Source organism: Dreissena polymorpha, chromosome 16 (genome assembly GCF_020536995.1).
Source record: "Dreissena polymorpha isolate Duluth1 chromosome 16, UMN_Dpol_1.0, whole genome shotgun sequence".
In the NCBI taxonomy this organism is placed as follows: Eukaryota; Metazoa; Mollusca; class Bivalvia; order Myida; family Dreissenidae; genus Dreissena; species Dreissena polymorpha.
In genome coordinates, this window is record NC_068370.1 from 43,749,315 (window position 1) to 43,767,061 (window position 17,747).

Sequence of the window (17,747 nt, forward strand, 5' to 3'; positions counted from 1 at the left end):
ACCCCGTGACCTAGTTTCTGACCCCAGATGACCCAAATACAATCCCAATCCAGATTTTATCAAGATAAACATTCCGACACAATTTCATAAAGATTGGATTGAAACTGTGACCTCTATTGTCTACACAAGGTTTTTCTATTATTTGACCTAGTGACCTAGTTTTTTACCCCAGATGACCCAAATACAATCCCAACCCAGATTTCATCAAGATAAACATTCTGACCAAATTTCATAAAGATTGGATGAAAACTGTGACCTCTACTGTCTACAAAAACAAATTGTTGACGGACACATGCACGCACAACGGACACCGGACGTCACACAGTCACATAAGCTCACCATGTCACTTGTGACAGGTGAGCAAAAAAGTATCGATATTTTTCATTGTTTTACTGTGAAATGACGTCATTTTTTCAACGAAATGACATCAATAATCCAGCAAAATTATCTAGGTTAACTCTTTTACAATGTAAATACACAGTGAAACAAGAGGGTCAAGATGGCCCTAGTTCGCTCACCTGAGAGGTCGGTTCATTCAATCTTTACCAAATGTCAAACTTGACCTAGATGTTGTCCAGACAAACATCCTGGTCAAGTTTCATCATTATTGAACCAAAACTCTGGCATATGGAGTGATTTTGTTTTTGTAAGATTTGACCTGGTGACCTATATTTTGAGATGACCCCCCTTACCAAACATCAAACTTTGCTTACAAAAATAAATATTATGACCAAGATTCATAAAATCTGAAACAAAATTGTGACCTCTAGAGTGTTTACAAGGATTTTGTATAATATAATGAAAATTTGGACAATCTATAGGCAAAAATTATGGCATTAATTATGTGATATATATAAAACCAATCTTTTCACCAAGTTTCATGATGATTGGGCAATAAATGTGACTTCTAGAGTGTTAACAAGCTATTTTTACTATATAAATATCAGAAAACTGCCACCCCCGGCAGCCATGTTATTCAACTGACCGGAACCATTTTCAAACTCAACTCTCATATCAAGGAAACAAATATTCTGACCAAATTTCATGAGAATTGGGCAAAAAATGGGAATTCTAGAGTGTTCACATGTTTTCACTAAATACATATAGAGAAAAATGCCCCGCCCACTGGCGGCCATGTTTTTTCACCGATCTGGACCATTTTTGAACTCGTCGGAAACATCAATAAAACCAAGGTTTTGACCAAATTTCATGATGATTGGGAAAAAATTGTGACTTCTAGTGTTTACAAGGTTTCTCTATAGCCAAATAAGGAAAACTGCCCCACCCACTGGCGACCATGTTTTCAACGGACCGGAACCACTTTTGAACTCAACCAACATATCATTAAGAAAAACATTTTGACAAGGTTAAATGAAGATTTGGCATGAAATGTGACTTCTACAGTGTTAACAAGTTTGTTCTTTTTTTTGACCTAGTGACCTAGTTTTTGACCAGGTATGACCCAGTTTCTAACTAGACCAAGATTTCATTGAGACAAAGCTTCTGACCAAGTTTCATGAAGATCGGCAATAAATGTGGCCTCTAGAGTGTTTACGAACAAGTGTGGACGGACGGGCGACGGACGGACGGACAGACGACGGACAAAGACCGGTCACAAAAGCTCACCTGAGCAATCAGGTGAGCAAAACAAGAGCTGTCAGAGGACAGTGCGCTCGACTATTCAAGTGCTTGACAGTATAACGTAAGCCATCATGGGGAAATTGTTCATATTCAATTATTTATTTGACAATCTTTAAAAAAAAAAAAAAAAAAAAAAATTTTTTTTTTTGGGGGGGGGGGGGGGTTTGAGAGGGGGTATATTGTGGGGTGGGGTCATTTATTACACTATCTTTTTTTTTAAATAACAAATAACAAGATGCGTTTGTGAAACACAATGACCCCCTATATGACGTTTGACCTTGAAGGATGACCTTGACCCTTCACCACTCAAAATGTGCAGCTCCATGAGATACACATGCATTTCAAATATAAAATTGCTAGCTTCAATATTGCAGAAGTGACATTACATGAGCAATTTTGACCCATATATTTGGCCTTGAAGGATGACCTTGACCTTTCACCACTTAAAATGTGCAGCTCCATGAGATACACATGCATGCCAAATCTCAAGTTGCTATCTTCAATATTGCAAAAGTATTAATAAAATAAGCGATTTGGGCCACATATATTTGATCTGATTCTCTGACCTTGATGGATGACCTTGACCTTTCACCACTCAAAATGTCAGCTCCATGAGATACACATGCATGCCAAATATCAAGTTGCTATCTTCAATATTGCAAAAGTATTCATAAAATAAGCGATTTGGGCCACATATATTTGACCTCTGACCTTGAAGGATGACCTTGACCTTTCACCACTCAAAATGTGCAGCTCCATTAGATACACATGCATGCCAAATATCAAGTTGCTATCTTCAATATTGCAAAAGTATTCATAAAATGAGCGATTTTGGCCACATATATTTGACCTCTGACCTTGAAGGATGACCTTGACCTTTCACCACTCAAAATGTGCAGCTCCATGAGATACACATGCATGCAAAATATCAAGTTGCTATCTTCAATATTGCAAAAGTATTCCTAAAATAAGCGATTTGGGCCACATATATTTGACCTCTGACCTTGAAGGATGACCTTGACCTTTCACCACTCAAAATGTGCAGCTCCATTAGATACACATGCATGCCAAATATCAAGTTGCTATCTTCAATATTGCAAAAGTATTCATACAATGAGCGATTTTGGCCACATATATTTGACCTCTGACCTTGAAGGATGACCTTGACCTTTCACCACTCAAAATGTGCAGCTCCATGAGATACACATGCATGCAAAATATCAAGTTGCTATCTTCAATATTGCAAAAGTATTCCTAAAATAAGCGATTTGGGCCACATATATTTGACCTCTGACCTTGAAGGATGACCTTGACCTTTCACCACTCAAAATGTGCAGCTCCATTAGATACACATGCATGCCAAATATCAAGTTGCTATCTTCAATATTGCAAAAGTATTCATACAATGAGCGATTTTGGCCACATATATTTGACCTCTGACCTTGAAGGATGACCTTGACCTTTCACCACTCAAAATGTGCAGCTCCATGAGATACCGATGCATGCCAAATATCAAGTTGCTATATTCAATATAGCAAAAGTTATTGCAAAATGTTAAAGTTGGCGCAAACAGACCAACCAACCAACAGACAGGGCAAAAACAATATGTCCCCCACTACTATAGTGGGGGACATAAAAATTTGGGAGGGGGGGTAGGGGGGGGGGGGTGAGAGGGGGGTATAATGTGGGGTGGGGTAATTTATTAGATGATGTTTAAAAAAAAATTGGAGGGGGGGAGTTGGGGGGTGAAAGGAGGGTATAATGTGGTGTGTGGTAATTTATTAGATGATGATTTAACTGAGGAGCTGCGCCATGAGCGCATGATACGCCCGTCGTTCGCAAATGAAGTAGTAAGGTAATAAATAACCCTTTGAATCATTTTTTTACTTCAGTTTATTTGTATTTGAATACATGGTTTATTTTATAAGTACATGAGCATGGAGCGCTGTCTCCTTGACATTCATACCATATCTTTTTTTGAGTATATGTATGCATTTCTTTAGAGGATATGGAGTTGAAGTAAACCTGTTATAGATATTTTGACCAATAATAAAAGAGAAATGTAGATGGGTAAGTGGTAGTGTACAATCGGAATAGAAAAAAGCTCACTTTGTTCAATTTTTCAGGGATACTAAAAAAAAAAAAAAAAAATCCATCGAAGGATATTTGAGCTACAGTAGGACATTCAATGAAATCACGAAATTTTGACGAACAAAGTCCCATAACTCTGGAACGACAATTCAGAATTCCGTCAAAAACGAAAGGGGATCAGGGTTTATCAATATTAAGATTGTGTTAAAATTTGAAGAAAATCTGTCAAAGGATATTTGACGTAGCGTACGACATTAACAGACGGACGGACGGACGGCTACGGTAGGACATTCAATGAAATCACGAAATTTTGACGAACAAAGTCCCATAACTCTGGAACGACAATTCAGAATTCCGTCAAAAACGAAAGGGGATCAGGGTTTATCAATATTAAGATTGTGTTGAAATTTGAAAAAAATCCATTGAAGGATATTTGAGCTACAGTAGGACATTCAATGAAATCACGAAATTTTGACGAACAAAGTCCCATAACTCTGGAACGACAATTCAGAATTCCGTCAAAAACGAAAGGGGATCAGGGTTTATCAATATTAAGATTGTGTTAAAATTTGAAGAAAATCTGTCAAAGGATATTTGACGTAGCGTACGACATTAACAGACGGACGGACAGACGCGGGGTATACCATAATACGTCCCGTCATAGACGGGCGTATAAAAAAAAATGGGGGGGAGGTTGGGGGGAAAGGGATTCTGGGTAGGGGCGTGGGGTATTGTTTGGTTGGAATCCATTGTGGTATTCAGGTAAGTGTTGTTTTGTAAAAGTAATAATAAAATGTGATCATAAATAAAAAAGTTATGGCAATTTAATCAAAATGTTCAATTATATAAGTGTAAAAGGGGCCATAAGCATGTAAAAATGCTTGATACAGTGGTATGCTCTTGTTTATAAGTTGGGGTCATGTTGGTAAACAAGTATGCAAAATATGAAAGCAATGTGTCAAAGGATATAAGAAATATTTGGGGTAGTACGCAAACTTTAACATAGATTTATCAATAATATGCATATTCTAAGTATAAAAGGGGCAATAATTCTGTCAATATGCTTGATACAGTTGTCTGCTCTTGTTTATAGGTTGGGGTCATGATGGTTAACAAAATATGAAAGCAATATGTCAAGGGACATTGAAAATAGTTTGGGTAGTACGCGAACTTTAACATTTGCTGCATATTCTAAGTGGAAAAGGGGCCATAATTATGACACAAGAGGGCCTGAAAGGCCCAAAGTCGCTAACCTGAGATAACAAGATATTATTGGGACAAATCTTATGACCAAGTTTCACGTAGATCGGAAAATATATGTGGCCTCTAGAATGTTTACAAGATTTTACTATAGCCATATAAGGAAAAATGCCCCGCCCCCTGGTAGCCATGTTTTTCAACCAACCGGCATCATTTTTGTCCTCCTCCAAGATATTATTGGGATGAATCTTCTGACCAAGTTTCATGAAGATCGGACAGTAAATGTAGCCTCTAGAGTGTTAACAAGATTTTATTTAAGCCATATAAGGAAAAATGCCCCGCCCCTTGGAAGCCTTTTTTTCAAGCAAACATTATTCTTTACAAACTCATCCAGGATATCATTGAGACCAATCATCTGACCAAAATTCATAAAGATTGGACAATAAATGTGGCCTCTAGAGTGTTAACAAGGTTTTACTATAGCCATATATAGCCAGATAAGGAAAAATGCCCCACCCCTGGTGGCCATGTTTTTGAAGCAAACAAAACAATTTTCGAACTCATCCAAGATATCATTGGGACAAATCTTCTGACCAAGTTCCATGATGATCGGAAAATAAATGTGACCTCTAGAGTGTTTACAAGGTTTTACTATAGCCATATAAGGAAAATAGCCCCGCCCCTGTGGTGGCCATGTTTTTCAACCAACCGGTATCATTTTTTAACTCGTCCAAGATATTATTGGGATGAATCTTCTGACCGAGTTTCATGAAGATTGGACTATAAATGTGGCCTCTAGAATGTTAACAAGATTTTACTAAAGCCTTATATAGCCATATAAGGAAAAATGCCCGCCACTTGGCGGCCATGTTTTTCAACCATTTTCGAACTCATCCAAGATATCATTAAGACAAATCTTCTCCATATTTCATCAAGATTGGACAATAAATGTGGCCTCTAGAGTGTTAACAAGGTTTTACTTTATATAGCCATATAAGGTGGCCATGTTTTTCAACCAACTGGCATCATTTTCGAACTCGTCCAAGATATTATTGGGATGAATCTTCTTACCAAGTTTCATGAAGATTAGACAATAAGTGTGGCTTCTAGAGTGTTAACAAGATTTTACAATAGCCATAAATAGCCATATACTAGTAAAGAAAAATGCCCAGCCCCTTGGCAGCCATGTTTTTCAAGCAAAGGTTACCATTTTTGAACTCATCCAAGATACCATTGGGACTAATCTTCTGAGCAAGTTTCATGAAGATTGGAAAATAAATGTGGCCTCTAGAGTGTTAACAAGGTTTTACTATAGCCATACAAGGAAAAATGCCCCGCCACCTGGCGGCCATGTTTTTCAACCAACCGGCATCATTTTTGAACTAATCCAAGATATTATTGGGATGAATCTTTTGACCAAGTTTTATGAAGATCAGACAATAAATGTGGCCTCTAGAGTGTTAACAAGTTTTTACTATAGCCATATATAGCCATATAAGGAAAAATGCCCCGCCCCATGGCAGCCATGTTTTTCAGCCAAACATAACCATTTTCGAACTCTTCCAAGATATCATTGAAACCAATCTTCTGACCAAATTTCATGAAGATTGGACAATAAATGTGGGCTCTAGAGAGTTAACAAGGCAAATGTTGATGCCGCACAACGGACGACGGACAAAAAGCGATCACAAAAGCACACCATGAGCACGTTGTGCTCAGGTGAGCTCAAAATGCTTGATAGAGTTGTCTGCTCTTGTTTATAGGTTGGGGTCATGTTGGTAAACAAGTATGCAAAATATGAAAGCAATATGTCAAGGGACAAAGAAAATATTTGGGATAGTACGAAAACTTTAACATTTGCACGCTAACGCAGACGCCGATGCTGGGGTGAGTAGGATAGCTCCACTATATATATTATATATATAATAGTCGATCTAATAAGCATAAAATAAAAAGAATATTTGTTGGATTCGATGGAATGTCGATTTTAATTAACTCGTGATCATAGAAAAAATATATTTTAAATGATCACTCGTGAAATAAAATCTATATTCCATTGAATCCAACAAATACCCACTATTTATTCAACAGTTAGTTTTCATGATATAATAATGCATGTAATCAATAGTAATTAGGTGTCTTATCAATCTAATGTTTTCAATGAAGATGTTGAACACATCTATCAATAAATATTGAATATTTGCAGACTTTAATTGAATCACAAACAAAACAAGTAAATTCGTTAATTTGATATCCCCCGCCAATATGCTTCTGGACACAAAAGTGTTATATTTGACACTCCTAGTATCCATATATATACTCATACTAAGTTTCAAAGAAATCCGTCAAAGCACTTCCAAGATACGGCTTGGGACGGACGGAAAGACGGACGGAAAAACTGACAACGCCAAAACAATATCCCTCCGCCAATGGCGGGGGATAATAAACCATTACAATGCGACCAGCACTATGATTTATTTTGCTCTAGATCTTTCCCCTAAACAAAAGAAATAACCCAGCAAACCTTTGGAAAGCGTGCTCACTATAGTTCTGCATCTGTCTGACATCTCGGCTTGTCAAGTCTATGATAGTGGTCGGGTAACTGCTCACCAACAACTCTGTCATTGGCAGAAATGAACTATCGCTACCCTGAAAACACAGCAACATAGATTGAGGTGTACTCTGAAACAAGAGCTGTCACCATAGGATGACTTATGCCCCCTATAAACGCTTTGATAGAAGTTATGAGCATTTTTCGAAATCTAAACACAGATTGCGAAACCTAAACGCAGACCCTAAGTTCAAAGTCAAGGTAACAGGGGTCAAAATTTGTGTGCGTGTGGAAAGACCTTGTTATATCTCAAGGGACAAAGAAGTTATGAGCATTTTTCGAAACATAAATACAGATTTTGAAACCTAAATGCGGACCCTAAGTTCAAGGTCAAGATCACAGGGGTCAAAATTTTGTGCGCATGGAAAGGCCTTGTCCATATACACATGCATACCAAATATGAAGGTTATATCTCAAGGGACATAGAAGTTATGAGCATTTTTCGAAACCTAAACGCAGATTTTGAAACCTAAACGCAAACCCTAAGTTCAAGGTCACAGGGGTCAAAATTTGTTTGTGTATGGAAAGGCCTGTTCCATATACACATGCATACCAAATATGAAAGTTATATCTCAAGGGACATAGAAGTAATGAGCATTTTTCGAAACCTAAACGCAGAATTCAAAACCTAAACGCGGACCCTAAGTTCAAGGTCAAGGTCACAGGGGTAAAAAAATGTGTGCGTATGGAAAGGCCTTGTTTATATACACATGCATACCAAATATGAAGGTTATATCTCAAGGGAAATAGAAGTTATGAGCATTTTTTCGAAACCTAAACGCAAAGTGTGACGGAAAGACGGACAGACAGACGGACAGTCCGATCACTATATGCCCCCTTTTCTTCGAAAGGGGGCATAAAAACTAAGATTATAAACTAATGTGCGTAAAGTTTTGTCTGCACATGCTAATCAGGGAAGACACCTTTCACTGTAATGTTTTTTTTTGTTGAAAGGAATTCGCTTCTCAGCAAAAATCAAGTTTAGACAGAGAGTTGTGTTCCTGATTAGCATCTGTGAACTCAGCAGACTAATCTTGGGCAACACTGTACGCATTTGCATTAAGCCCCGTTTTTCCAAAGCAAGACTCATATAGGGCCTTCACCTTATTGGTTTTAAAAGAAAGAGCCACTTTAAGATAAACCAGGATAAATAAGACAATTTAATAGTTACTTTGTATGGATGGATCTATTAATGCTAAGATACATTGTATTAGTGTTTATCAATACAATGTATTATTATCCAGATCATTAAAGATCATACATAGACTGTCTATTTAAATAAAAGAGCCCTAGACTTCTTATCAAATTATATGATATTTGTAATTATCAAATGTTACTAAAGCTGTAAATAAGTGTGTAATGATCAAAATTTGATAATGCTTCCTCTTCACCAATTTGACCTTTTTTGACCCTACATGACCCAGTTTCAAAATCAGCCCAAACAAATGTTTCAATAAAATTGTTGGGACCTCAAGAGAGTTTATGAGACGAACTTTAAAGGTGAATGATAAACACATAAAAGGAAATCACAAATACCCTAGCTCACCTAAGTCAAGCATGTTAAATATGAATGTCATGCGAAAATAGTTCTTCAGCCATATTAGGCCATCGTAGCTTCAGACCAGTCCGCACATTTGCACATTCTGATCAGCAGCTACTATGTCTGCTATAAAGTCATGCACATTCTGATCAGCAGCTACTATGTCTGCTATAAAGTCATGCCACATTCTGATCAGCAGCTACTATGTCTGCTATAAAGTCATGCCACATTCTGATCAGCAGCTACTATGTCTGCTATAAAGTCATGCCACATTCTGATCAGCAGCTACTATGCATACATGCCATACGTCCCGGATTGACCGGGACAGTCCCGGAAATGAAGCCTTTGTCCCGCTGTCCCGGAAATCTGTCAAATGTCCCGGAATTCACAAAATCCATATATACATGTACCTTATCTTAGGCTTAACTGCACCTCGAATCTGTGTATATCTGCAGCGTCTCCATGACAATGCCTACCCGATTAGGCAGACTACGCTACGTGTCAAAATCGATCAATTAACAGGGGTCGTGTTATCATATCAATTGTCTCACGTTCGCGGTCAAACCAAAAAGGCGGCATTGTTTAATGTGGTTGTTAATTGACTTTAATCTACTACGTCATTATTTCCCGCTGCGTAAGGGCAAAGGATAGTTGTTCACACATCTGAAGTCCAACATCGCTGAGTAAAAAATTAAAAGCGGTTTATGTTCGCACGTTTAACCGACATAGAAGTTGAGTAAAAAAGTAAGCATATAAAAACGTCATCCTCACTAGGTTTATTATTGTCTTGTTCTAAACCCCCAGCAAACATAACGTAAAAAATAATAAGTGAATTTGAATAGCGTTCGCCATGTCAAAACGCCCAGCAGATTCGTCCCCTTGTCCCAGCAGCAAAAAAGTGAAACGCGTATGTAAGTTTCAAGACAAGTGGACGACTGAGTTTGATTGCATATCCAGAAGCAAAAAGGGTAGCGAATTCGTGTTGTGCAAAACATGTGACATGGACTTTTCCATCAGCAGTGGTGGTCGCAATGATATCACCAGACACCTGTCGTCCAAGACGCATACGTCTAACAGAAGTTCATCAGCCAGTACACCTCTCATCCGGGATGCCTTCAAGCCAACCATCACCGACCCAGTCGCGAAGGCGGAAGTGTATTTTGCATCTTTCGTTGCAGAACATCACCTTCCCTTCACAATTGCAGACCATTTCACGGACTTAGTTAAAGTGATGTTCCCTGATAGTGACATAGCGCGGAAGTTTAGGTGCAAGAGAACTAAAACGGCTAACATTATCACGAAGGCATTAGCGCCTGTCGCACAGAAACGTGTAGATGCTCTGTGTAGGGAGAACAAGTTCAGTATCATGATGGACGAGTCTAACGACCAAGGTGACAAGAAGTGCGTAGCTATTCTCGTCCGAGTGTATGACTCGTCCGTTATCAAAGTGACCACTTGTTTCCTGGCTATGCCGGTATGCAACATCGGTACGGGAGAGAACCTCTTCTCCTGCCTGAATGAGGTGTTCCTTCAGCGGAACATTCCATGGAGGAACGTTATTGGGTACAGCTCCAACAACGCACCGGTCATGATCGGTAAATCGAACTCTGTGCTCTCTCGCGTTCGAGAGAAGAACCCCGATGTTGTAAACGTAGGGTGTGTGTGCCACATCATGAGCACGTGTACACAGTACGGGGTAAAGAAGTTGGGTGTGCCGATTGAGGAGGTGCTGCAGGACGTGTTCACGCACTTCCAACACAGTTCCAAGCGACGGCAGATTCTTCAAGAATTCCGGGACTTCACGAACACGGACAACTACAAGCTCGTTCGTCACTGCAGCACCAGATGGCTTTCATTGCAGTCGTGCGTAGAGAGGTTTCTTCAGCAGTGGCCCGCGCTGAAAGCTTACTTCCAGAGCCATGATGACGCTGAGAAACGTGGCAGCAGGGTGGCTGGCATCGCCCAGAACCTTCAAGATCCACTACTGGCTCTGAGCTTCCGGTTCCTTTCGTTCATCTTGGTTCCGTTGAATACGTTCAACACCCAGTTTCAGAACGGCGATTCCATGGTGGGCTACCTCCACGGAGAGATTTTACGCGTCATACGCACGTTCATGGGGAAGTTCGTCAAGACGTCAGTCATCAACAGCGCAAGTGACGTGACGAAAGTCGACTTCAGCTGCCGCGAGAACCAACATGACGACGATCTCCTGGCAGTCGGCATGGAAGCTCGTACCTACCTGGCCGAGAATGAGGATGTCCACCCAGAACTTCGAGCGAAGTTTTTCAGGTAAACATGTAGATAACGCAACATTTACTCAGTAATCTGTGACTACCATAAATGAAATAAAAATGTATATATATTTATGTACAAGCTAATGTTTAGCCACATCTTGCCATCTGTAATCCGTAACTTATATGCAATGAACAACATTTTTATTGTATCCACTGGCAGGAACGTTCGTGACTTCTATGAGGAAATGACCAGTAAGATGATAGGCAAAATCCCATTGACAGATTCCATCTTGCAGTCACTCTCCTTGGACATCCCGACGTAATCCAGGAAGAATTCATCGACTTCCAGCTACTGTCACCGTCAGCGTTGCCGCCACATGAGATGGGGATGACATTGGATCCTTTCTGGGCGGGAATAGGGGAAATGAAAACTCCACTACAGAAACCACGCTTCCCCCAGTTGTTGCAGCTGGCCGTCGCTGTGATGACGCTGCCACACTCCAACGCCGACCCGGAGCGTTGTTTCAGTGTTTTGAAGAAAATTCAGCGGGATGACAGAGAGAACTTATCCATGACATCGATCGAAGCTCTGTTGAGTTTAAAATTCAACGAAAAGACAGCGTGCTTCGACACTAAGATCACGAGTGAAATGTGTGTAGCAGCGAAACAAGTGTGTAACTAATGTGTGACTGTCCGGATTATAAGTTGACGATCTACCGGTACTGTTTTGTTGTATTTGTTTTATTGTGATTGGTTGTATGTATTGTGAATTGATTTGAGTTGACGATCTAACGGTACTGTATTGTTGTATTTTGTATTATATAAATGTTATAAATGAATAAAGGCGTATCAACAACTACGCGTTACACACCGGTCTTAATAACAATAACGCAGTGACGTCACCATCTATGTTTAGAACGCTTACACTGAAAACACGTGGCTTGTATCTAGTAAAGGAAGTAGTAATGTTTAATTTGACGTTAATAGTTCAAGTGTATTTCGGATAAGCTTTCGAACTTCTGCAATTAACGATGCGAAACAAAAAAAACGTACCAAAAATGCATATGTCTATAAATATCGCTACATTTAATTACATGTCCCGGAGAATCGGCAAAAGTCCCGGACAATTTAACTCAATGTCCCGGAATTGGTCTGAAAAATTATGGCATGTATGTACTATGTCTGCTATAAAGTCATGCCACATTCTGATCAGCAGCTACTATGTCTGCTATAAAGTCATGCCACATTCTGATCAGCAGCTACTATGTCTGCTATAAAGTCATGCCAGGCTTAGTGGTCTCATTCCTGAAACACACTGACCTTCAAAAGCCCCTGCAGGTAGATATCATGGTGGTATGCTTGCGGGTCCTTCACACAGAATGGCAGGGAGCACCGACGCTCTGACTCACTGTTGAACATGCACAGCGTATTCAGCACCTGCAAGATAGATTTTCATGTTCATTTTTTAGTTTTAACCTACTTAGTTTTGCTCTGTTGCATCAAAACCTTGCCCTTAAAGAGACAAAACAGAGTCTGCTAGCTAAGATAAACTTTTTTTATGATCTTGAGAATGTTCCCTGCGTACGTATTGAACCTGGAACCAATGTCATTTCATTCAATTACAAAATAATGCATTAGTTTATTTTAATTCATATTCAATTTTATTTGTTAACCTTTGTTTCATTATTTATTTTAAAACTTGTTTGTTAGTGGCCTGAAACGGTTTCAGACAAGGAGGAAAATACATGGTTTATGATACATGCCATGCAAAATAGGTCTTATGCCATATCGATGTACCCCATTTAAAATGCCAAACTTACAAAAACACAAGTCTTTGGCTTTGAATTTCACAATAATATTCAGCTTTGCATTTTTGAGTGTGCAGCTTCGCATTTTTGCATATTTTTATTTCAACAATCACTGTTCGGCATTTTATCATATAGCGGGTTTGGTGTGTTCTGATTGATAAGGGGCAGTTCGCCGTTTTCTGGGCATGTGCCCACTGATTTCCCGCCCTACACAGTGCAAAAATCACGAAATGTCAAAAATGTAGGTTCTACATTTTGAATGGGGATCATCGATATGTTGCCATCGTAGTTCCATCCCAGTCTTTGCAATTGTGCAGTCTAAACAAGAGCTATGCTGTCTGCTATAAATTCTGGCAAGTACTTATGGTCCCATTAGAAAACAGGGAAGTCCTCAACAGATGCTGGCTGCATAAGGCATAAGACACATTTCTGCAATGCTTCCATCATATTAATCGCACAAATCAATTCCCTTACTAGCCAAAACGAAAAATCTTTCAAAAAACATATAATTAATGCAAGAAAATATGATCACATAGAAATTCAACATACAGAAGCATAAACACAAATACTATCATGCATTACTGAGTACACATTGTCATATTTACCAGGTTTATTTTTTCAGGTGTGTCTCCAAGGACCAATGATCGACCGAAGGTCATAAGATGTGAAGCGATGCAGCGAGCCAAGAATTCATTGTCTAGTGCACGTGCATGCCCGCGACAGAACACTGTGTCCGCTAACTGGAAAATATAATTCCCATATAAAGAATGTCTTTATAGAATATATGTTTTCAGTGATTAATCAAATGTTCTCATGGTTTAAGTCGGCTAACTATAATCAAACTTGAACAAATTCATAATAAAGAGCTGCCAATGAATAATTACTGGTATGTTAAACAATTTTGATGTTTAAAAAATAGTTTCTTATTTTAAATATAGATGTCAGGTTCCCAAAAACAAATAAATGAGAAGATGTGATATTTTTACAGTTTAACATAAGTGCACATTGTTTACATTGTGTCAGTTAAGTAATTTTAAGAAGAAAGTAATTTTTGTTAAACAAAAGACAATGTCATTATATTTTGTAACAAGGAATATTGTTTACCAGTGGGTATGTTTCATACTGGTTAAGTTTTTATTTTATTAATATTGTTTAACATAGTACGGTAAATAATATCTAATACAAATGTCAATTCAGATTAAAAATAGCCCATACTCAAGAGTTCACATTTATGGCTTAACACATTTTCATCAGCTTGTTAACTTATTTACTGATATCAGTTTGTTTAAAGATTTACTGATATCAGTTTTTAAAGATTTACTGAATCAGCTTGTTAAAAGATATACTGTCAGTGAGTAATAGCGACAACGTTTTTGATGTCGTTAAATATACAAGGACGCCAAACATTAAATAAACCAAAACAATAGCGGATTCTTCAAAACGGTAACGAAACCGAAAACAAATATAAATGACAACTTTGTGAACGCGGTTAACACCTGCTAATTAGTTTGCATTGTCAATTAATAATTGGATTCATATACTGTTAATCAATAATCCCATATATGCCCGATTTATATTTTTAAAACCAAATTATGGGTGGGTAATATAGACGATAAGAGTCATAAACACAAACGTTTGAAATTTTCTTAAGTGTCAAATGAATTTCGGCACATGGTTCTATTTAAAGATATGATGGACCGTTGTATTGCAACATGCGTAAATAACCTGCCACGGTTTGCACGGGGACCGGTTTGCACGCGTTGTGTACAGCTATTTTAGGTTACAAAATTCTACATTTAAGAAATGAATTTCTTTGTCCTGATAAAAAGCGCGCGAAAATATGCGTGGGTGTATTTATTTGTAAATAAAATTTTGTAGCGGGTACAACATTGAGATCATTTAATTTCCATTAAAAGTTTCGTTGTGAATTTCAACGAAAGTACCGGGGTATCTCGCGAATTATTTGGCATTGACATTTTCTCTTAATAAAATATCATGTAAACACGCTGTATCGATACCGTTACGCTGTATCAGTTCCTTCATTATTGAAACAATTATTGTATTGTATAATGACTGCACACAAGTGTCGTAACATACGGATGCAATACGTAAATTCGGACAGTACTTAAAGTCGGACACAAGTAAATAAATGATTTAATACTCTTGATTTCTTGAAACTCGGTATTTGTTGTTAAAAAGGGCAATTGCATTGATTAACACCATACGAGTCAATTGTATTGATCATCTACACGCTTTATTTACGTTTACGACTTAACGTGCTGTCCGAATTTAAGTACACATACATGTGCACTTACATGTAATATCTACATGTAGTATATGATTTTCTTTGGTACATTTACATTTAAGTACACGGTGCCTGTACTGTAACATTAATTTACGATATTGACTGTGTACATCAGACTACTTGCTGTTTTATGTATATGTATGTATACATATTATGTATATGTAAATGAAGAAGTAAAATAAAGATGAAAACCTGCCTCTTATCATTTTGTATGAAAATTTTATGGGCTACCAAATATTTTTATTGGTAGCCCAGTGGGCTACCTAAAATATAAGAAATTTGTCGGACACTGTATACTGATATCTGTTTCTACCAGAAAGTGCCAGTATAAAATCAACTTAAGGACATGAATTCTTTCACCTATCTAGGCTTTACAGATGCGCAACACCTTGATATTTACCAACACATTGTTCAGGACAAGTGAAAAATGTCGAGACAGATGTAAAACAACAACAACTAGAGCTTTGTCACAGACGTGACGAAGTAAAACAACAACAACTAGAGCTTTGTCACAGACGTGACGAATACCCCCACATGCCGCATTGACACAGAATATTTTGCATGTCGTCTTCACAAAACACAGCAGACACCATGATCAATTTTTAAAACTCACTAAGTGACCCCTTGATCTAGTTTTTGACCCAGAAAGGCCAATGTTCTAACTTGGCCTTAAGATCATTTCCATTAAACTTCTGACCAAGTTTGGTGAAGATCAGATGTAAACTACTTGAATTAGAGAGCGGACGCCATGCTGAATGTTAAAAAACGCACTAAGTGACCCCTTGACCTAGTTTTTGGCCCGGAATGGCCCATGTTCAAACTTGTCCTAGAGATCATTTAGATAAAACTTGTGACCAAGTTTGGTGAGGATTGAATGAAAACTACTGAATTAGAGAGCGGACAACATGGTGAGGTTTAAAACGCACTAAGATACCCCGTGACCTAGTTTTCGACCCGGCATGACCCATATTCAAACTTGACCTAGACATCATCTAGATACAACTTTTGACCAAGTTTCATGAAGATTGGATAAAAACTACTTGAATTAGAGAGCGGACAACATTGTGATGTTTAAAACGCACTAAGTGACCCCGTAACCTTGTTTTTGACCCGGCATGACCCATATTCAAACTTGCTCTAGACATGATCAAGATACAATTTCTGACCAACTTTGGTGAAGATTGGATAAAAACTACTTGAATTAGAGAGCGGACAGCATGTTGAGGTTTAAAACACAATAAGTGACCCCGTGACCTAGTTTTTGACCCGGCATGGCCAATTTTCGAACTTGACCTACATATCATCTAGTTACAACTTCTGACCAAGTGTGGTGAAGATCGGATTTAAACTACTTGAAATAGAGAGCGGACACCATGCTCAATGTGTAAAACGTACTAAGTGACCCTGTGACCTAGTTTTTGATCTGGCATGGCCCATGTTGGAACTTGGCCTTCAGATCATCTAGATAAAACTTCTGACCAAGTTTGGTGAAGATCTGATTAAAACTACTTGAATAAGAGAGAGGACACCATGCTGAATGTTAAAAACGCACTAAGTGACCCTGTGACCTAGTTTTTGACCCAGCAAGGCCCATGTTCGAACTTGGCCTTAAGATCATCTAGATACAACTTCTGACCAAGTTTGGTGAAGATCGGATAAAAACTACTTGAATTAGAGAGCAGACAACATGCTGAATGTTTTAAACGCACTTAGTGACCCCGTGACCTTGTTTTTGACCTGGCAAGGCTCATGTTCAAACTTGGCCTAGACATCACATAGATACAACTTCTGACCAAGTTTGGTGAAGATCGGATGAAAACTACTTGAATTAGAGAGCAGACAACATGCTGAATGTTTAAAACGCGCTAAGTGACCCCTTGACCTAGTTTTTGACCCGGCAAGGCCCATGTTCGAACTTGGCATAGACATCATGTAGATTAAACTTCTGACCAAGTTTGGTGAAGATCGGATGAAAACTACTTGAATTAGAGAGCGGACACTTAATACGGACCGACAGACAGACCGACCGACCGACAGACAAGTTCACTCCTATATACCCCCGTAAACTTCGTTTGTGGGGGTATAACAAACCATTGGAAGAACAGACTAAGGCAAGTCCATGTGTCTGAAAAGTCATTTTAGTAGACACACAACAGTCACCAAGCTAGTTAATACAATCATCCAAGTCTTTTTTGTAAAATAATAGAGGGGAAAAAACATTGTTTATTTCACATATTGAATATATTGAAGATATTTTTTGTTCTACTTAATAAGACTAGAAATACCTCATATTTTCATTTGAATACACCAATATTAG

General features: G+C 38.4%; 1 protein-coding gene across 2 annotated transcripts in view; it reads right to left on the minus strand.

The window, feature by feature from the left end:
* The window catches only part of LOC127862035 (guanine nucleotide exchange factor C9orf72-like), a 53,050-nt gene that overhangs the window by 16,269 nt on the left and 19,034 nt on the right, over positions 1-17,747 (minus strand). For both annotated transcript variants that reach the window (XM_052400966.1, XM_052400967.1), the window contains exons 5-7: positions 13,731-13,865; positions 12,638-12,754; positions 7,457-7,581 (exon numbers count right to left, since the gene is read on the minus strand). In XM_052400966.1, the coding sequence (XP_052256926.1) occupies positions 7,457-7,581; positions 12,638-12,754; positions 13,731-13,865 (377 nt within the window). The remainder of the gene's footprint in view (positions 1-7,456; positions 7,582-12,637; positions 12,755-13,730; positions 13,866-17,747) is intronic.